General features: G+C 36.9%; 1 protein-coding gene across 1 annotated transcript; it reads right to left on the bottom strand.

Annotated features, from left to right (window-relative positions):
- Nucleotides 1–9,017: 9,017 nt before the first annotated feature.
- On the bottom strand, nt 9,018–16,237 carry LOC115455626 (ceramide synthase; the record flags this gene model as incomplete). The annotated part of the gene is made up of 5 exons (XM_037445007.1): nt 9,018–13,928; nt 14,059–14,289; nt 14,433–14,705; nt 14,997–15,159; nt 16,076–16,237. Coding segments are annotated over 5 exons (1,048 nt in total), but the record flags the coding sequence as incomplete, so codon positions are not given.
- Nucleotides 16,238–21,025: the final 4,788 nt, after the last annotated feature.

The raw sequence follows: 21,025 nt of genomic DNA, 5'->3' as shown, positions 1-21,025 counted from the left end.
TGAGACAGCCTATATTATTATTAAATTTATAGGTTATCACAGCATATGTTTTTATTATACACATATAGATGGATGGTATAGCGATGGGTTCTCCCATAGCTCCAGTGGTGGCAAATATCTTCATGGAGTGGTTTGAAGAAAGAGCTCTCAATACGACGGAAGATAAACCGACATTCTGGTGGCGATATGTGGATGATGTTTTTGCCATCTTGCACAAGAACAGTGTGATGCCCTTTCTTGTTCATTTGAATAAGATACACTCGAAAATCGTATTTACCATCGAGCAAGAAAAGGATGACGCTCTAGCTTTCCTTGACGTATTTATTGGTTATGCGAAAACCCGACGGGAATCTCACGCATACGGTTTATCGAAAACCTACACATACAGACCGATACTTAAGGGCCGACTCGCACCAACATACGGCTAATTTGGCTTCGATCCCACGGACATTGATCCATAGAGCCCTACGTTTATGTGATCCCCAACACATTAACGAGGAGCTGATGCACGTCAAGCAAGTGTTGGAGTCAAATGGTTATGGCTGGAGACAGAGTCTGCGAGTTAGTGAAAAAACAGCAGAACGCGGTACGTCTGTGGATAGAGCGCTAGCATTTCTACCCTTCGTTAAAGGTGTTACAGATAAAATAGGTCATTTACTACGCCGGCAATACAACATTAAGACCATTTTCCGGCTGTTTGCGAAGATAAGAAATTTGCATATGAAAAATGCGCTCTCCTAAGGACAGTGACCCACTGAATGCGCCGGGTGTATACATGGTGACATGCGACTGCGGCAAAAGCTACATAGGTGAGACAGGACGCAACGTGGCTACTAGATTGACTGAACACATTTGGTGTTTGAAGAAATTGGACAGGAACGGCTCTGCGATCGCCGAGCATGCATTGGATTCGGACGTTCCCCATTACATCCGTTTTGACAAGACCAAAGTATTGGCTATAGAAAAGTCTTTCGGCCCGCGTAAAATACGTGAGGCCATAGAAATAAACAAACGTCCGAATTTCAAACGTGACGTAGGCTGGACGTTGCCGACTACTTGGAGACCGATTCTTCAAACCATACATAAATGCACTAACAGTCCTACACGAGGAGTTGACACAGTCAGTTCAGTACACACAAGTGTTCTACATGCACCGGTAGCTTCACATGATCAAACAGATGTGACATCTTCGGAACCCTCTGAACCACCCCCACCCCAATCTTCGAGCCGTGCTTTACGTGCCGCAAGGCGGGCGGCGGCGCGGGCGCGGGTGGCTGACAGTGATCGAGAGGCCTCCGCGACGCGACGTCCTCTTAGCACTCGCCCCTTGGATGACCTACCTAATAGGTCGAAACTGGTCGGCGATTCCGACTACTTTTTAAACGTGAGTAAAACCGCGTTGTTTTCTACAAATTTTATACACATATTATAACTTATTGGATTTGGATATTCTTTTTCTATAGATAATTGAGCAGTAGATTGATGGCAAACTGCAGATTTTGTATGTATTTACTTAACTACATTATCAAAATTGAAATTGTCCTAAACATTCATATTGATGTACACCCCAATAATAATGAAAATTACTAAACATTAGGAAAGGCCAATTTTAAGATTGCGAATATAATCGGTTGGTCGGTATTCCCGATTAATTCAAGCTTATACCTACATTCTGAAATTAAATTACTTACCTATTTGCCGGAAATTTTTTTAGATATCCCGATTTCCGAAACATTCTATTTTGAAATACGAAAACATTTGATCTGTATAAGCTTTAGATTTCCTTGCCAGTGTAAATCTAAAGCTTTTACATAGGTAGGTATTCAGTACCAGTTCTAAAGGGTAGGGAGGGATCCAAAACGGGTAGGCGTCCGGGGTCTCGCGCGATGCATTAGCCGAGGATTTCTTTTTAGCTTAACCATTCTTCTCAACAAAGCATCTATTTTTTGCTGGCCTAAGAAGGAGGCCTGTTAATTTTAGTGCTCCAGCGCCCAAATAATGGTTAAGACGACCCGGGAGTTTGTGTTACTGATGATAGGACACACATGTAGGGGCCGCCTAGATAGGTGAGGACCATCGCATTGTCTATTTCGACAACCAGTTTCTTATTAGTTATGTTTCTTATTAGTATATGATTAGTTCTTTACTGTATACATTTTCGTGGACCCCCGCATACGAATTGTGAATCAACATTTTTTTTATCACGCCAACGTATACCTCCTTAAAGACTTCCGTGAACCTCTGGGTGTGTACCTGGACCACTTTGGTATTCAATGATTTAAATCAACTATACTCAACCAGCGGCCCACAGCTAGACAATTTTTTTCATCAAAATTCTTTGAGTGGTGGCATACTTACCCTATTCGCATAAAATCATTATGTTATTACTGAATACATGTTATTAAAATGAATAAAACTACTTTTTATTGCCCTCTATAGATAATGAGGCTGTCTCGGCAGTCGCGACACTAGGTATATAAAATTATTTACCTTTCTGAATATATGTAGTTGCCCGAGGCATCACTACTCAGATGTCTTTATGGCCCGCGTTAAAACATGGTTGAACACTGCTGACGTAGATCGTAGATATTGTTCTTTAAATAACCGAATCAAACTTGTTAAATTAATATTAACAGTGTCAGTAACAGGCCCCATTCAATTTTCTTATAAGCTGTCGACAAACGAAAAAGTGACTGACCACGTTTAGTGATTTTCAGCCACCGCTCACCCAGTATACCAGAAGAATTGGAGATGCGCTGACGGCCTTAAAAGTAATTGGAACTGGGGAATGAAAGGGATATTAGGGCTTCCGAAAATCTCATTTTATTTAAATCCTTGCATTAAAAAACCAACACCACATTGTTACTTCGCCTAGGATTTGAAATAACTATCGGGTGGGACCATTCCACATGAAGACAATAATAAGTATATCTAATGCGTCGCCGCACTCTTAAATGTGCGTTTCTACAAGATGGTAAGCAGCCCTCTCATTCATACTCAAGGGAGCCGCCGGGGAGCAGGGAGGGGCAGCTGTAAGCAATCAAAGTCCGAAGTCTTTGACTTGACTTGCTTGATCGATCATACCCGTACGTTGAAACTCGAATGAATTCACTAATTCCATTCATAATATTCCTCACGCTCAATTACGCGTTATTGTTAAAGCGAGAGAGGGGGAATGGGGGGTATATGTGCTCTCGACTTTACCTAAAATTCACACTTTTCTCATTCTCCATATCAACTTGCCCCCCTTGGACCATCGGCTGGCGACGCGCTTGTTTATACGAGTCCGTCTAGGTAGGTACCCAGCAGTGGCTGTTGCTATTGCCTCGCAGGAGTGTACTACGTCCATGCAGTTAGCTATAGGCAGTGGAATTACTGGTCATTTTGACATAATATAACTAGAAAACGGATTATTTGTATTTACCCATTTTGGCCATGTCCGTCGGTTTTGCATATATAAAGGCTTAAATCAAGTGGCAGTGTTTATTTTCGCTATATTAAGCGATATAACTGCTTCATTAGGATAATTCAAGTAATAATACCTACAAGTAAGAATAAGGGCTGATTGCTCAGTAAAAAAAATTGCCCCAAGAGCAATTTACTGAAAATTGAATGCGCAACATTTTCTGTACTTACCTTAATTAAGAACCTTTTTTAGGTCGCCGCTTCATTCAAAAAAGCACGTTACCTATCAAAAGATCTTAGCTTGTCTCTGCCTTAACATTAAAAGTGCTGCAACAATTTTTGGGCAAACTAAACGCTTACCATCAGCCAAGTATGCTATTCTCATCACACAGTCCTAAATTAAATTTTCCGTTGAAAATTAATTTCCGTCATAAATTAACAAGATAATATCGAACATAAGTTTATTATACGCAATATTTATCTTCGAATCACTGTACGTACGGGATTTATCAGAACACGTGACGACTTCTTCGCGATATTGCTTATTATTTGTAATGAGTGTAGGAAATCATTGATTCCCGCCCGATACCTCCTGCACCTTTTTTTCTGCTTTGAATGATGAGACGAGCTTGCCGTTTGACTGATGGTAAGCGATACGACCGCCCATAAACAGTAGAAACACCATCCAACACTTTGAATTAAAAAGTAAGTATTGTTTGGTATTCCACTGCGCTCGCCATCCTGAGACATGAGATATTGAGTCCTATTATGCCCAGTAGTTATACTGGTTACAATGTTCTCCCAAGTGGAACGCAGCAGCGACTACACACTGCTGCTTGGCGACAGATATAGACATTGAAGTGGTACCTACCCAGGTGGACTCTCACATTTGAGAGACCTACCACCGATAAATATACAGTAGCATCTACACGAATTGCTGTTGTTAATTGACAGCAAAATTAAGTATCAAACTATAAACACGACTGCCACAAAATATAAACACGAATTGGAAAGATTACATTGTTGGTATTTTAATATATTTTTTCAAACCTATACATGTTATTTAAAGATCGAATATTGTGGTTTTTGGAGAAGTTCCTGTTTATCTTAGATTTTTTTACATAACACTATCGTAGGCATTAATTTGTAATTATTTAAATATCATTGATCATAGATTAGTGTGGTTAAAATCAGTAGCTTATAGATAACATCGTATCGGAACGATCTTTGACGACACGATTGTTATCCGCCGAGGCGTTAGAAAATATAATTCAGCCTTTATTCGCCTCATACCTCATTTTTATTCGGCCGATACAGTTCTACATCATATAAATTATAACGCGACTGAATTATGTATTCAAACTCCTAGCCTATTCTACTTATACAAGTGAAATTTTAAATTTGCTGTAATTTATTTAAGACTAGTTGACCCGACAGACGTTGTCCCGTCTTAAGGTGGTAGCTCAAGGTCCATTTTCATACATTTTGTTTCGGCTTTAATCTGGGTAACTAAACAAGTATTGGCAAGTGCAAAATTCACGTCTAGTTAGTGATTAGTTCTCGCAGTTGAAGAAAAATGTAAAAATAATTAATAATCATGGATATTTCGGCCTTTAAAATTTAATATGACGAAATTTTAAAGGCAGAAATATCCATGATTATTAATTATTTTTACATTTTTCTTTCAACTGCGAGAACTAATCACTAACTAGACGTGAATTTAAATTCTTTACTTGCCAATACTTGTTTAGTTACCCAGATTAAAGCCGAAACAAAATGTATGAAAATGGACCTTGAGCTACCACCTTAACTATGAATTTGCAGCGCGCATTTTGTCAATCGCTGACAGTTATTTCAAACAATTGACAGTTATATAAAATTAATATTTTCGTTAAGTTTTCTTAAATTCTCTAATTATCTGCGCAATTTTTTGATTTTTTTCTTTCATAAGAACCTGACAATAACAAACACAACAAAAAAAAAAATTGTGAAATCGGTCCACCCGTTCACGCGTGATAGCGTGACCAAGGGAAATAGGGATTCATTTTTATATATATAGATAAATATCCATAGAGTATTTCTATGATTTATGGATAGTATGGTTATGGATTGAAGTAGTAATAAGTGGGAAGTCACTGGATGCGGGCCGCTTTCAATAGATCGATCTTAAAATCTTTGGGGGAGGCCCTTGTTTAGCAGTGGACATCCTGCGGCTAATAATGATTATGATATTTTACGACAAGCAGCTGACAAGCTAGGATGCTTGGAATTGGATTCGATTACTATAGGATTTAAGAATAAAAGGTATAAAAATAAAACTCGTCCAAATATTCTATACATTTATAAAACACTCAGTGCGAACAATGGTTGCGGCGACCACCGCGAGTTACACTCAGTGAAAACAGTTTATTTCTACTCCACTCCGCATTGACTATGGGTGGACGCGCGGATACTAACACATCATATATATTTTATATATGAGCACAGCAAAGGGACCCCGCTGCACCTGATGGTAAGTGGTATTAGGTCCAATAGAAAATCGACTGACGAGAGATGATTACCCCTCGACAGTCGACACAATTATGCCGGCCTGTTGGAACGGATATACACGAGCTGATCCAGGGGCGCGACACATGTGTGTCACTATGGCGTTTGAACATAATATATTGTACGGTCGCTATCCGAGCGGATATATCTCCTACCACCAGCAAAATCCTTATTAGTGGATGTAATTGTGAAAATTCAAAACGTTTATGAACCAATAGTTATATAAATCACATATTTGAAGCTCTGATAAACCAAACCTTTAATTCCTAACCCGTAAATAAAATATCAATTAATTCGATTTTGGTGTAATTTGCAATCGATATAGTTTTATAATCGATTTTTGTTTAAAATCGATAAAATAAATCAAAACATAAATATTTATCAGAATTTTTAGACAAGGTTTTTTTTTAAAAGTGATTTGAAAAAGATTGTTTCAATAAAGTATTTTGTTTATTTGGAATAAAGTGTCATGGGTATAAATAACTGACTTGAATAACATTAAGTTTATCTATCAAAATTAGTACATAGTTAATGACCTATAATTATTAAAAAAGAACTCTATTCGTAAGTATTTGAATTCAATATTTTTCATCCATTCTCTCCGACTACGGTGTCATTATAACTGTGTTGATCCGCGCGCCCAACATTAACACATAACGACTATATAACCACAGTAACATCGGTAACACTGGCTTTGTAACGACAGCAAGTCACCACCAACATACTCGAATACTATACACAAAAAAATATTTCGAGATTTACAAATAATTTCAAATCTATCTAAAGGCTATCTGCTGACTTTGAATAATTTAAGTATTAATGCAATAAAAACGTTAATTAATGGACTTAAATGTGATACAAAACAAATAAAATCAAATAAAACTATAATGTTGGGAAAGCAGGGGCTGAACTAGGAAACAACTAACCCATAAACGGTCAAAATGTCTCCACATAAGTAAATCACATTTATTGCAGCAGAGAGATATTTGATTCATAATTTCTCAGCTAAGCCCAGCTTTATTTCACAGTCCAATACCATGTTATAGAGACAATAAATATCCTAGATCTTTTGAAATAAGTCAGCAGATATTGTTACAAAAATAAATTAAACAAGACAATATTTAACGGTTAAGGTACATACGTTATACAAATTAACATAAATCCCTTAGTAATGTGCGTACAATGTTAACTATTAACCCTTTCTGTGCAAAACAATTATTCCTAGAACACGAGTAATACAATCCTTATACCAAACTTTTCTTTTAAGTTTACTGGGACGTATAAAGACGTCTTGTTCCTTCCATGACGTCTTGATACGTCGAAGCACAAAAAGGGTTAAACACGACACAACAATAACACAATGTAAATGGAAAGTAAACACGCGATGCATTCGTTCCTAAAATATCTAGTCACTAAAACCATTTTTATTTAAGCTCTTTCTTATTACAACTACTATAATAGAAATGCAATAAATTCCATATTTAATCGGAATCATTAGTCAACGTTAGTTATAATAGTAAATGTCTTTATGAAAAATGTGACCTTTATTTTGTGAGAAAATGTTAAAACCGTTTATAATAATACTCACCATTTATGAGAGCATGTAATACAAAATACCAGTAATCCACAATGGATCAGAATCAAAATCTTCCCCCTTTACAAAAGAACAATTAGTCCGACTATAATGGCTCCAAATTGCTTACGTCCAATACGTATTTTTTGTCATTGTATTATATAGAAACTCAATTTTCTCACAAATCAAAGGCATGTTTTGGCAAATAGGAAGAGTAAAATTGGAAGATTTAAAAATTTAACACAATTAACCAGTGACATTACGTTTAACAATGGTAGAGGCCATGTATGACTTACTAGTTAGGAACTCGGGGCAAATACACTAAGCAATTAGAAGACATTTTAAATGTATTAGAAATGAATATTATTAGAAGAAATGTACGTTTCGCATCGAGTCCTCAATTTAGACACAAACATTTCTCGTAAGGCTGCATATAATTTCACATTAAATTATTAGCAAAAAACGTTCAACCCATCCCAAACGGTTTTACACGTCCTAAAATCACTGTTTACATACCTAAAACTCTTGGTAGTTATACCAACAATAAACCATGAGTTTTAGGTGAGTTATTGCATCAAATTTGAATGACGTGATTATACGTCAACCGCATGAAAGGGGTTAAGAAAAGAATTTAGTTAAAAACACAACAATTTATAACCCAATAAATAATTTAGCCTCAAGATTTATTCTAAATAAAGCATGGACATTTTGTAAATCAACAATTTTTGAGATTCTGAATTTAAGGAAAAAATATTTATTTTTACTGCTTTCAAATAAACCTCTTGTATACAATGGAGTAGACCCTCTACTGATCTTTTGCTTTGAACTATGAATATCTACCTACCCATATAAAACTTCTATGAAATACGATCGATAATACATTTTCTAATCTGAACTCTAAATATAAATGCCTAAACACCAATTTTAACAATAAACCCAAAGTGCAACATACAAGGTAAGTACCTTAAATTACTGAATATCTGTGCTACCTTTTATAAAAGTTAGAAGACACCATTATTCCAAAACACTCCCCTACCAACACCGTATCACTACAACAATTATTCCATTTCACTACACTTCACTCTGTCCTAAAGTACATAGTTCCCGGACGCAGCGTCATAATTATCCTTCAAAACGTCTTCTAGACTTCATAAGATCAATTTTATTGTTGTGGTTGAAATCATTTTTGTAAGCTCTTTAGTATTGGAAAATCTATATTAATATATGTAAAGCTGAAGAGTTTGTTTGAATGCGCTATTCTCAGGAACTACTCAACTAATTTTGAATTTTTTTCTCTTATAGGAAGCTACGTTAAATTGCAATACTCCTAAATACTTTAGGCTAATTTTTATCATGTGAAAATATTTATCCTAGAAAATCTTCTTCACGCGGGCGGTGCCGCAGGCAAAAGCTTATATGTGATAAAATTTGGTGAATACGACAAAAAGGGTAATTTTTTTGGAAACCCACAGTAAAATTATCAGTCACTCTATTTCATTATTATTGTAATTATGTAAAGATATTAAAATTATATAAGACTTTTGGAAGTGATAAATAGGAATATTTAAGAAGAAGAGCTGAACGTTACCCAAAATACCAGACTTATAAATAGAAATAACCTTGAATCTTGAAATATGGAGCGTATTATTATTTCTGCAAGACAGTTTTATAGAGCCGACAAAAACAATTTCAACCATCAAGCAATACATCGTACCAATTATTTTTCTCTATAAATATAACCATAAATACTTGACCAGTAAACGTTTTTAGTAAAAATGGAAGGAGACAAGACATTATAATTTAAAAGCAACATGTAAAGCTATATGAACATTCGAAATTATTTCGTCTCTTTAAATGCTTAATAAGGGGTCGTTCCACAATCGAGTTAATCGCGGCGGTAGTAATGTCATTTATTTAAATAATAAATAAATTTCAATCAACGAAATAAAGAAATAAATATACATATATATCTTTATAACAACCCTCATCACGCACTAATAAATCTATGCCGTATGTATCAGCTACCACTTTTACAGACATTTTCAATAAACGATCCCAATCTCACCTTCAATCCGATTCCGAGAATGAACCAATCCAAATAACTTCTTATTCGTATGTTTGCCAGAAAAAACCTTGTTCCGATTGGTCCTTTTTGGAGATAGATCGCAAAAGCAATTGGGATAGTGTAGCGGTAAGTCTCACAGCAAAATCGAAACCAACACTTTTTGTGAAGAGCATCAGATCGAGTACAAAGTATATCGGTACTCGGATGCTACCTTAGTATAAATACACCTAGGCTGTGTTAAAACTGCACTTTATAAAGGAAATAAGCCGATTTACACGCCATAGAATACACGCTTGGCATAACAGTTAAGATGCCCCTGTACATGTGGAACGTATAAAGCTTACTCATATAAACAAAATCGATATCGCGCGAATCTCGCCAGTGGAAACAACCCTTAATCGTTACCTTTATTCTAAAATTTTCCCGCGAGTAAAATCATGGTAACACTAAAAAATATTATATTTTATTACCAAATAAATGGATAACAAAGCTGCCTTGAGTCAACAATTTAGCCTGAAACAATCTCGAAAAGGTATGGAAGGCATTTTAATATAATTTAATTTAAAAATGGCGATCAGAGCGCCTGTTTAAAATTTTGTTTTAAGTCACACAATGACCATGAGCTTTCAATATTAAAAATTTAAACATTATTTCTAAAATGTATGCCCGTTTTCACCAACAACGAACATAAGGTTTCATTAGATTACATCTAACGCAAGGAGATATTTTGCAATTCGTTTCCCCAACACAGTTTTACTAGGCAACTTGGATAATAACAAATTAGTGTTCCCTGAGACTCGCCGAGCTTCACCGCTCGATGTCATAAAGTGCCACTGCTGACCCTGGCTTACAGGAGTTGTAGTGGTGGGTGTGAGGGCGGGAAAGTCGCTACTAGACAACTTAAAAATTGTCATTATTCGTTCTCTCGTCTTATAATATTATAATTATAAATGCGAATGCTTCATGGAAATGTTAATTTGTTAGAAATCGCTGAACAAATTTACACTATGAACTGGATTACCATATAGACTACTTTTTATCTTGGTAATTTACTCCCTTGGGTAACATTTCAATATTTACTATGATTTTTTTACTCAGATGGCGCTGGCATCACACATATGGCTACAGTGATTGAGATTTTTGTAGTGGGAATCATTTCCTTTTCCAAATCTAGTCTGTTAATTGAAAATATGTTTCAAAGCTGGCCAATCCTAGAAATTTAGATTATAACTTTAGTTTACTTAGTAATTAATTGTCCTCCTCGTTAGATAATTCCTATAGTCAGTGAAAAGGGGCATTACTTTTCCCCTACACCAAATTTTTATCTCTGCTAAATAAGGCCAATGACTCAAATTTTCGCCATTGAAAGCTCATTAACAAACATTTTTCTGTGCGTTACACCTATAAATATATTGGAACTATGAATTTTAATTACATTATAATATGGAAACACCAAGGCCATCGAAGGCTCACACTGGGAGCTGCCCATCCACTTAACATATAAATAAGAGATTCCTAAAATAATGACTGTATTGACCGCGATATAAATGAAAAGCTACAAAATATCTAGATTCTAATATTTGTATAGATTACCGTCCACGACAATTAACTTGACATCTCTGAAAACGTTCACTGGTGGCAGGTCTCTCGAATGTGAGACCGTATATACCGGTCCGAGTGAACCCATTACATCTGATGGTAAGTGGAGTGGAGATAGTATCGACTGACTGGAGATGTTAATTCCACTAGTCTATACAATTATGCCGGCCTGTTTGAACCGGGTATACACAGGCTGATCCCGGAACGCGACCCACATGGGCCACTATGAAGTTTTACGCCTTGTGTAGTGACAAATCGGATACAAATATTCTGCCAGGAAACCATATGACAGTTGTTTATAGCAGAATAGGCTATGAAGTAATTAAGTTTGGTAGATATCGGATATATTCAGACTGATCCCGGAAAGCGGCAGACTATGAAATAATTGGGGTTAGAAGGCCTGTGTCGAATATACTCTGGCTGATTTTGGAAAGCGACACTTACGATAGCCATTATGATGGAATTATTCCGGGAACACGGGCGGAACCGCACACAAAATTAACATTTATGTTTGAATTATGAAACATTAAAAACGACTTTGCCGTGATACCAAATTAATTGCTGTCGACTTATGATGCTATATTAAATCTATTAAACTAACATTGCAATGCATTTGTCTCAATCCAAAATACACCTTATTAACCGTTGTTAAAACACAATTAGTTTAAAATGCGTATTTCATATATTTATATGTAAAATAAACAAGCCTGTTGTGTAACCGATAGCAATTAATGCTTTAAAAGTCACAGTCATAATCCGCTAATAAATAAATATATATATTCTAAAACGTATCACAGCCTATATAACATTAACGACAATCATTAATAATTATTAAAATCCACGTCGAGATTTTGTGGGAAATGATGCTTATAATTCATATCCACTTGGGAAGGCAGATCTTGAAGTTAAAGAGTATAATACGCGCAATTTAACTAGGTGTGAAGTTAGGTACGAGTTCATTCGCATAACAGTGGCTACCTTCATATCGATGGCGAAAATGAACCAATTAAAATAAGCTTTATTTCACAAGCTTACAAATGAGTTATTTTGTTTGCCACAAAACGGCAGTTAATATTTAAGATTTTATCGAAATCCGCCATACGTTATAGTTCGTTTTATTTAACTTAATCGAATATATCTATACATATTATAAAACAAAGCCTCCTTTTCTGTCTGTCTGTATGTTATCGATTTTCTCAAAAAATACTGAACGGATTTTTATGAAATTTGGTATGGAGATAGTTTAAGACCCTGGGAAGGTTATAGGCTACTTTCTATTCCGGGAAAATATATAGAGGGACTTTTATCCCGGAAAACTTTCACGGCGAGAAAAAACTAGTTGTAAAATGAAAACATATTTTTCCAAATTAAATTGCGCGTATTTATATGTGGGTAGTTGTATATTGTTACATAGGCCGTGCAGTGGACAAGCTCCGACACGGAGCGGTCGCGTTGTAAGCGTCATGCCATCTACTGTCTACAGTCACTGACTTGGCGTTACTAGATTTGAGGGTAGTTCTAATGTCAGTACCTGGTATTGGGGTATCTGGGTGCATAGCTTGTAAACCCATGCATGCTTGACATGTAAGCCGGCTAACATGACAGTTACACGTGTCACAAAAAATAACCTTATTATAATAATAAATAATAATAATAATAATAAAATATAAAATAAATAATAAGTTTTTTTTCCCCGAGATATGCGTACCTGACATGTTAGCCGGCTAACATGTTAAGCATGCAATGGTTAGGAAAGGTACTAAACGTCAAATGTTTATGACATATAACAGAGTTTTCATATATTTCACAAAATATGTTCACACATTATTTATACACCGAATAGATATTTGTTAATATGTGTAATATAATAGTCTCCAGTAAAACATAAAATAAAACTAAAAGAGTAAGCGAATAAGAAAATAAAATGTTGATAAAACATACCAGACATGTTTAATTATTCGTATTTATATTAGAGAGTATCAATTTCATATTATAGACACTAGATGGTGTTATATTTATTCTACACAAATCTAAAGACATGAACGCAAGCGAATAGATAGAAACTCGCCTTTGCATCCAGATACCCCAATACTTTAAAATGCAATCACACGCTTGATAACAGAAATGTAAACATCTACCCACTTTACAAGAAAATTAAAAATAAAGACTATCAATTATGCCCCACCTAACTAAGCTATGTATGGCATACTATAGATACAAAACGGAAACACATTACGATAATATACGGCCGCTACAAATCGCTAACTTCAGATCGGTCCAGAACAGACCAATCAAAACAACTCATCCATAATCATGTCAAACATACCACATTCTGATTGGTCCTCCCCGACCAATCCGAAGATACCGATTTAAGACAAGTAAAGATAGCGATCGCAATCGCTCGACAGAAGACATACGTGGGTAGATGTATATTAGTGTTACAAAGCCGGTACAGTAGACACAGCCCTGACCTGCGGCCTAAGACTTTGGTTTCCGGTTCCGTCGAGTGCGGCGTCGGTATCAACTGCGCTTGTCGGCGAGCTCGGCCGCGTCGGCGCGGTCCACTCGCTCGGCGTCGCCGGCGGACTTGTTGCAGTTCAGCGAGTTGGCGCTCTTGGGCTTGGCCGAGCCGAGGAACATCTTCAGTGCGCCCGCGCTCATCAGGTAGAACCAGTACAGCTGGGGTAACAGGAGGATGCAGATAGATACTTTGCAGCCGGTCGGGAGAGATTTTATTGCCTGTAAAAGATATTATTTCTGGGTTAATAATTTGTATCGGTTCGTGTCACCGCGCTGTATGCATAAATACAAATATTTTTTTATGGACATATATTATTAGGTTTGGATCGGACGTATATGCATACAGTACCTCGAAGTAAGGCAGGCCGAGCTCGCGGCTGTACATGAGGCACACGTAGGGCAGACTGGCCACGCGGCACACGAAGAACGTGGCGAGCATGAGCAGGCCGTTGAGCAGGTAGGCGCGCGACGCCTTCAGCCGCAGCCGCGAGAGGATGCCGCGCGCCGACACGAACGGCGTCGACAGCTCCATCAGGTACACGAACCCGAACGTGCAGTCGCCGAACGAACCACGGAAGTACTGCAACATGAACATAACACACTAGGATACTCCACTTCAAATCGATTACAAAAATAGATTAGATTAGTAATCGATTATTCAGGAATTCAAGGGTATTAATAATATCGATTATTAAACGTTTAATCGATAAAAAAACAACTCACCACAATAACAAGGAACCCGAACCCGCCTATAAACAGATGGTGCATCAATATAACAGGCTCGTGCCTGCAGTATTGCGCGAACGTTGGCTTCGTGACTCCTGAACCCACCCGCGCCTCGCCTGGACCCTCTGTGACCTGCCCGTCCCCTGACGAGAGCAGCCCCTCGCCATTCTTACAGATCTGCTTCTCCACCTTCTCCGGTTTTTCTGGTTTCTCTGTTTGATGGGTCTTGTCTTTTTTAGCGTCTGGATTGGCTATCATTTGGACGTGTACCTGTGAATGTTATAGTAAAATATTATAAACAGTTTTGTTTTTTAAATAATAGTAATTTTATGAATGAAAGAAAATTTTGCATTGTGGTATTATGTTGCATCTGATGTGCAATCCACATCGAATGTTCACCAAAAAGACAGATTGTATTTCTCAAAGTCTGATTGAATGCGCTCACGCAAATTTTTCTTTAAGTAAATGCAATCAATATGCAGTAAATACCAAATATTACCGACACCATTCTACCATCAAAAACATAACCTTACTTTGATGTAGCAGTCTTCATCAACTCACCATGTACATAGACCATATGTCGTAGAAGAAGTAGGCGGCGCCGAACCACGCGTAGGCCTCGGACATGTAGTGGGAGGAGCGCATGAAGTCCCGCGTGCACGACCACGCGCACACTACCGCGCCCGTCAGCACCGACAGCGCCGCCTGCACTGCCGACACCAACCTGCAATACAATCAAATCACATTTATAGGGGCTGGGATCACTTTTATAGGGGCTGGAATGAGTTTTAAACAAAGTGGGATGAGTTTTATAGGGCTAGGATGACTATTATATCGACTGGGATGAGTATGATAGAGACTGGGATAAGTTTTATTCTGGGTGGGAGGAGATTTATAGGAGCCGGAATGAGTTTAATAGCCTTAGGATGCGTTGTGTGTGGACTGGGATGAGTATGATAGAGACTGAGATGATTTTTATAAGGGCTAGGATTCGTTTTATATAGACTGGGATGAGTATGACAGAGACTGGGATAGGTTTTATAAGGGTTGGCATGGGATATATCAGGGCTAAGATGGCATTTATAAGGAATGAGATTTAAATGACTAATCTCGGTTTCTAAAATGTAGTTAAAGGTGTTTGCAATATTGTTAGTGGAATTCTAGGGTGGATTTTACGCAAATTACTAAAGCGTCGAATGTGCTGTTATTTGTGCCAATTTTAAAAGTTACCTGCTCTAAATCATTCCACTGTTATACCGAGCACATCCACTAAAACTGCCCTTTTAAAATCATATATGCGATGTTCTGACTTATTTTTGATGTCAAGAATGCAGAACACTCGATAATAACCAAGACGATACTTATCATAGTATCACCTAAATTAAATTATTCTCATTATCTTAGACTATATCCGAACTAGCTCATTACTGGCGCCATCAGAATTCCACATCTAACCGTCATTTTCAATAAACGATCTCACCTTTTTTTTCTCTATCTCATAAATTTACCAATCAGAACATTTTTTTACTTTCTTACAAATGACTTAATTCGATTGCTTCATTTTTGGAATTGGACTTGAGATTGAGATCGTTTATTGAAAACGTCTGTAAATCTATAATTAAAGTAAAATGTCAACAAACTTGTTAGTGATGTCGAGCACGTCGCCCGCGCTGAGCCGGTACTTGCGGCGGAAGCGTGCGCCCGCGCCGGTGAACAGCGCGCACACGTTCAGCAGCTCGAACAAGCTCATGAAGTACACCAGACCGAGAGCGGTGAGACCGCTGCCGCGCTTTATCGAGATCCTGGAAAACACATTTCATTATTGACTCTCAATATTCGCACCTTTTCTTCCGAAAGGGTAGGCAGAAGTGGAATTAAGACGCTCTTCGCCATATGTATTCTGTCCCAAAATATGATAACGGACGATCCTGTATAGACTATTGTTAATTTATAAGTCAAATAATTGTTAATTGAACTGAGACCTGTCGTTACACAACAGGTTAAGGTATTTAATACTAGACATTAATCCTAGAGAAAACGTGGGTTAGAAAGCGATCCTTCTAATATTAATAATAGGGGAGTATTGAAAGATGTTTATTAGATTGATTATTTGTTAAAACGTATGCTTTTTATTATCCTGTAATATAGAACAATCGGACATTTAGTCTAAGAAAGGATGTTTTTTTTATTGCTTTGAATGACGACAGGAGCTTGCCTTTCGCCTGATGGTAAGCCATACGACCGTCCATAAACAGTAGAAACACCGTCCAACACATTGAATTACAAAATATTGTTTGGTATTGCACTGCGCTCGCCATCCTGAGCCGTGAGATGTTAAGTCTTATTATACAGTAGTTGCGTTGGCAGAATGGCGCACAAAATAAAGTAATAAATTACACCATTTAATATGCACGATTAACATAAAACGAAAGAAAAAATACAAATAAATTATTTTAAACAGCGTCGAAAGCGAGTAGCGGTCATGAACTTTATTTATAAGAACGTAATGTCGACTTCCGTTTGTGTCCTTATCGACACTTCAGCGACGACCCCGCCTTACTCTTCCTAACATACTGTTTATCGTCAGCAAATTTTACTCATGGATCATTATTCAATTCGTTTAATAAATTAGAGAATAACTTTCACGTATTCTAAGTTTAAACTAGACGGTTTCCCATCGCCACTCGAGATAATTATGTCGGCCTTTTGAAACTGCATACACAAAGTTCCGAAACCCGACACACTTACAATAGCCATTATAGAGAATTTTAGATCTTGCGTACGGTTTTCGCTATCTGGTAGGATACAAATATACCATTAGCAAGTCTCATAATGCCCAGTAAATACATTGGCCAAAATCCTTCAAACCCAACAATCAAATATTTGCTGCTTGCTGGCACACACGGGCGTTGCATTGGTACCTTCCCAGAACACTCGCGTACAAGGGACTACTTAGTAATATTTTGGAGATGCATCACTTCGATTATTGTATTTCGTACCACTGAGGTCGTGAGTCCATGGGTTATCTTTTCGATGCTGTTTATTATCATAATCGCTATGTTAATCTTTAAATGTCAGTAGGAAGGTAAAAACGGCATTAGTGTGTCATTGGTCGTCAGAATTCGACATTCAGTAATCGGTAGTCAGGCTGTTGACAATTTTTGTGCTATGTATAGTTGAGCTCTATCGGGGTCTTACTACTCTTGTGTAAATTGATGAAGAAAACTGCAATATCAGTTCAACGAAATCTAGAGAAGAATATATTAATATTGATGAAAAATATATAGCTGGTTTTGGTTTTATTTACGGGTACTCGTTTCACTTACTAGCAGGCGAGCGAGATGCTCGTTTCTTCAGATGTTTAATAAAAATATTTCCTACTACTTTGCGCAATAATTGTCCTAACTATTTCCCTGTATCAGTGTTATTCGCGCCTAGATATGTCATGAACACACGTTAGTTATTCTTGACGTTTTATTGCGGTAATAACATCTACTATTAACGTCACACAATCCTACTATAATGTTACTAATATCTTAATAACATAATTGCGAGAGTTTGCATAAATTTTTTCTCACGGCCGTTTTCACGATCAATCTTAATCCTATACTGTTGATACGTCTCTCATATCGTGAGAGTCCGCCTGGGTAGGCACCACCGCAATATCTATTTCTGCCGCCAAGCAGCAGTGTGTAGTTCTTGTTGTATTCGGGTTTGAAGAATATTGTAGCCAGTGTAACTACTGGACTTATAATCTCATGTCACAGGATGGTGAGGCGTAGTGGAATACCAAACAATACTTTGTAATTAAAAGTATTGAATGGTATTTCTACTGTTTATGGAAGGTCGTATCGCTTCCATAAGGTGAACGGCAAGCTCGTCTCGTAATTCGAAGCAATAAAACAAAACTTCAAAGCGATATCGAGAATAAACCACATACAACACGTCATTTTGTAAACACGTTAAAAAAGCTTTGCTCTGATTGGCCCATTTTCGCAAAGGATTGAAAAACGCGATTAGAACCGATTATTGAAAACGGCCGCAAGCCAATAATCGGATAATGATGAAATTATACAATAACAAACATGCAAAATAATCTCCGGACAGGTCTTTCGACAGGGCCGGGTAGAACACATTTTCAAATAGCCACGGCAGTTACCCCATCGCACCAGATGGTAAGAGAAATAAGGTCGACTGAGGAGAGACGATTAAACCTGGGTAGTCGATATAATAGGGTACCGGATTCATTTTTGTTCTTTGCTATTATCAATTATAATAACGTTATATAAAAGGAATTATTAAAATCCGGTAAAAAAACAACAAGTTATAAGTCTTTGAATGTCGATGGAACGGGTAATTAACAAAAAACAGAAAAGAGATGAAATGCCCAAATTTGACGTCATCGGGAATTACGACGCGTGCGAAAGAAAGACATGAAACGATATCCCCACAACGCGCCCACTTCTGCACGTTACAATATTTGAAATATGAATTACTCGCTCATTTTGTAACCAATTTTTATGCAGTCTTCGCAGAAGTGCTTCTTTTTCGTATTATTAACCATTACATATAAAATAATGAACAAAATCAAACATAAGCCGGTTCCCTATTATCCCCTGTTTAAAGTATCTAATAAGTCATAAAAATAAAAGAGTAAATACATTTTTTATTACGCATTGTAGGCAATTCAGATAACATGTTACAATAAATCAACTTGCGACGTAAACAAGTTGTTTTTCTTTTCACATAATGCGTTATGAAATAATTGCTTATATTATAACCCATTATGTGAAAAACGGGCAAAAAGTTAGTAATTAATAACTATGTTTACTGATCACCTCCTAGTACTGTAAATCTCTCTCTACCGTGGTAGCAAGTATTCTGTCCTCATGCCCTACAACTCCTGCAAGCAAGGATCGACAGTGGCACGCTTTTATAATACTGGGTGAAAAACTTGGAGTCTCTTGAAACGTTTATCAGTAATCCGCAACGAAATAATTTAAACAAAAAGATATAAAAGAGTTGGCAGATATTAATAGCGTTCTCTCTTTCTATCATACTAGATACACTTATATCTACCCTCATTCAGATACAGGCGTGAGTTTACTTTCCGCGCGAAACTATATCTGAATCTACCTATCGCTCTCTGTAACCATAACACGCTCAATAACATGACCTAGATACCCGAATTTTTAGAACAAACAATTACATCACTGTATTAAAGTGTTGTACACATGTAAATTGACTCCTTGAATCAAATGCAGCATATGTGTGCTATACACCAGCAGGTAATTGACTATAATAATCTAAATTAATGTTGGACAAAGAAAAAATATGTATTTTTGTAAACAAAAAAATAGTTGAACCAATTTTGAAAATTTTTGAGCAATATGGCTTCTTTTAGTAAAATATTTTCAAAAATCAAAAATTTTGATTGTTAAATGTATAATACCCTGAGTGTTATCAGCTACTTTTTTATTCTGGGGATTGGCGTCAACATGCAAGGAATCCCGAGCAAAAACTAGTATAATATATTATTAATTACCAACTATTTCCATGCCTTAGGACAAAGATATAGTAAGATTCGAAGTCCGAATCGCGCAATAACATGCGTGTAACATATTAGATTCATCAGAAGAAGAAGTTTTGCAGTACGTAATAACTGCTGGCAATATCTACCACGTCCAGTTGAAGGGAGTCAAATTAGCAACAAAGTAAAGTCCATCACGCGCCTTGAGACCTCCACACTTTGTACCGTTAAGGGGCGATCACATTCGACGAAGTCATTTATCTGACCTTGACGTTTTGACCTCAAAAAAGACGATTAGCCTTTGTCAGTTATCGATTAGATTGTTATATCTTTGTAGTAATATTATTGTTTACATTTTCGGTACTCGTGTAGTGTTCAAATACTTCGATATGCAAAGGTGACATAAATTGACATTGGAACAATGATAGAACACGTAACGCTCGCCTACAATGATAAGCACTTGTCTAAGATTAAGACAACTTAAGTCATTTTTAAAATGCTGGGCACGGGCTTCCTCTACTACAGGATGGCAAAGTCCGCGTAACTTCGAAATTCTTGTGGAGAACTTTTTAGGTATGCAGGTTTCCTTTCGATGGTTTCATCACCGGTAAGCAAGCGACAATTCCCAAAGACTACACACAAAAGTCGCAGGTGCGTGCTTTCCAATCCCAGGTTGTGCGTTGCAATCCAAGGTTATCGCTGCTTTTTGTCAATCAAACAACGGAATAAAATGCATTTATAGCAGAATTTTGACTCATTTTTTTTTATTATTTATATTATCTATTTAATCACTGACTGACATATAATTTCTACATTAAGGTCACGTATATTTTTTCTTTGAATTCCTACTTTTTTCTGGAAAATTCTTAATATAACCAAAAGAGATTTACCAGGTGTCTCGGTAAGTATGCAAGACGCTTAATAATGATAATGAACAAACAAGTTGTGGCCTTGATGCATATTATTATCATAATTACTGGCGTTTCCACCTCATCCCGATAAACATAACGAAATGTGTCGAATTACTACGTTTTACGACCGAGATGAGGAAGATTCTCGT

Source organism: Manduca sexta, unplaced genomic scaffold, assembly GCF_014839805.1.
Source record: "Manduca sexta isolate Smith_Timp_Sample1 unplaced genomic scaffold, JHU_Msex_v1.0 HiC_scaffold_106, whole genome shotgun sequence".
Classification (NCBI taxonomy): domain Eukaryota; kingdom Metazoa; phylum Arthropoda; class Insecta; order Lepidoptera; family Sphingidae; genus Manduca; species Manduca sexta.
Note: the sequence above shows the minus strand (reverse complement) of the source record. Positions and strands in the feature narration are given on the sequence as shown.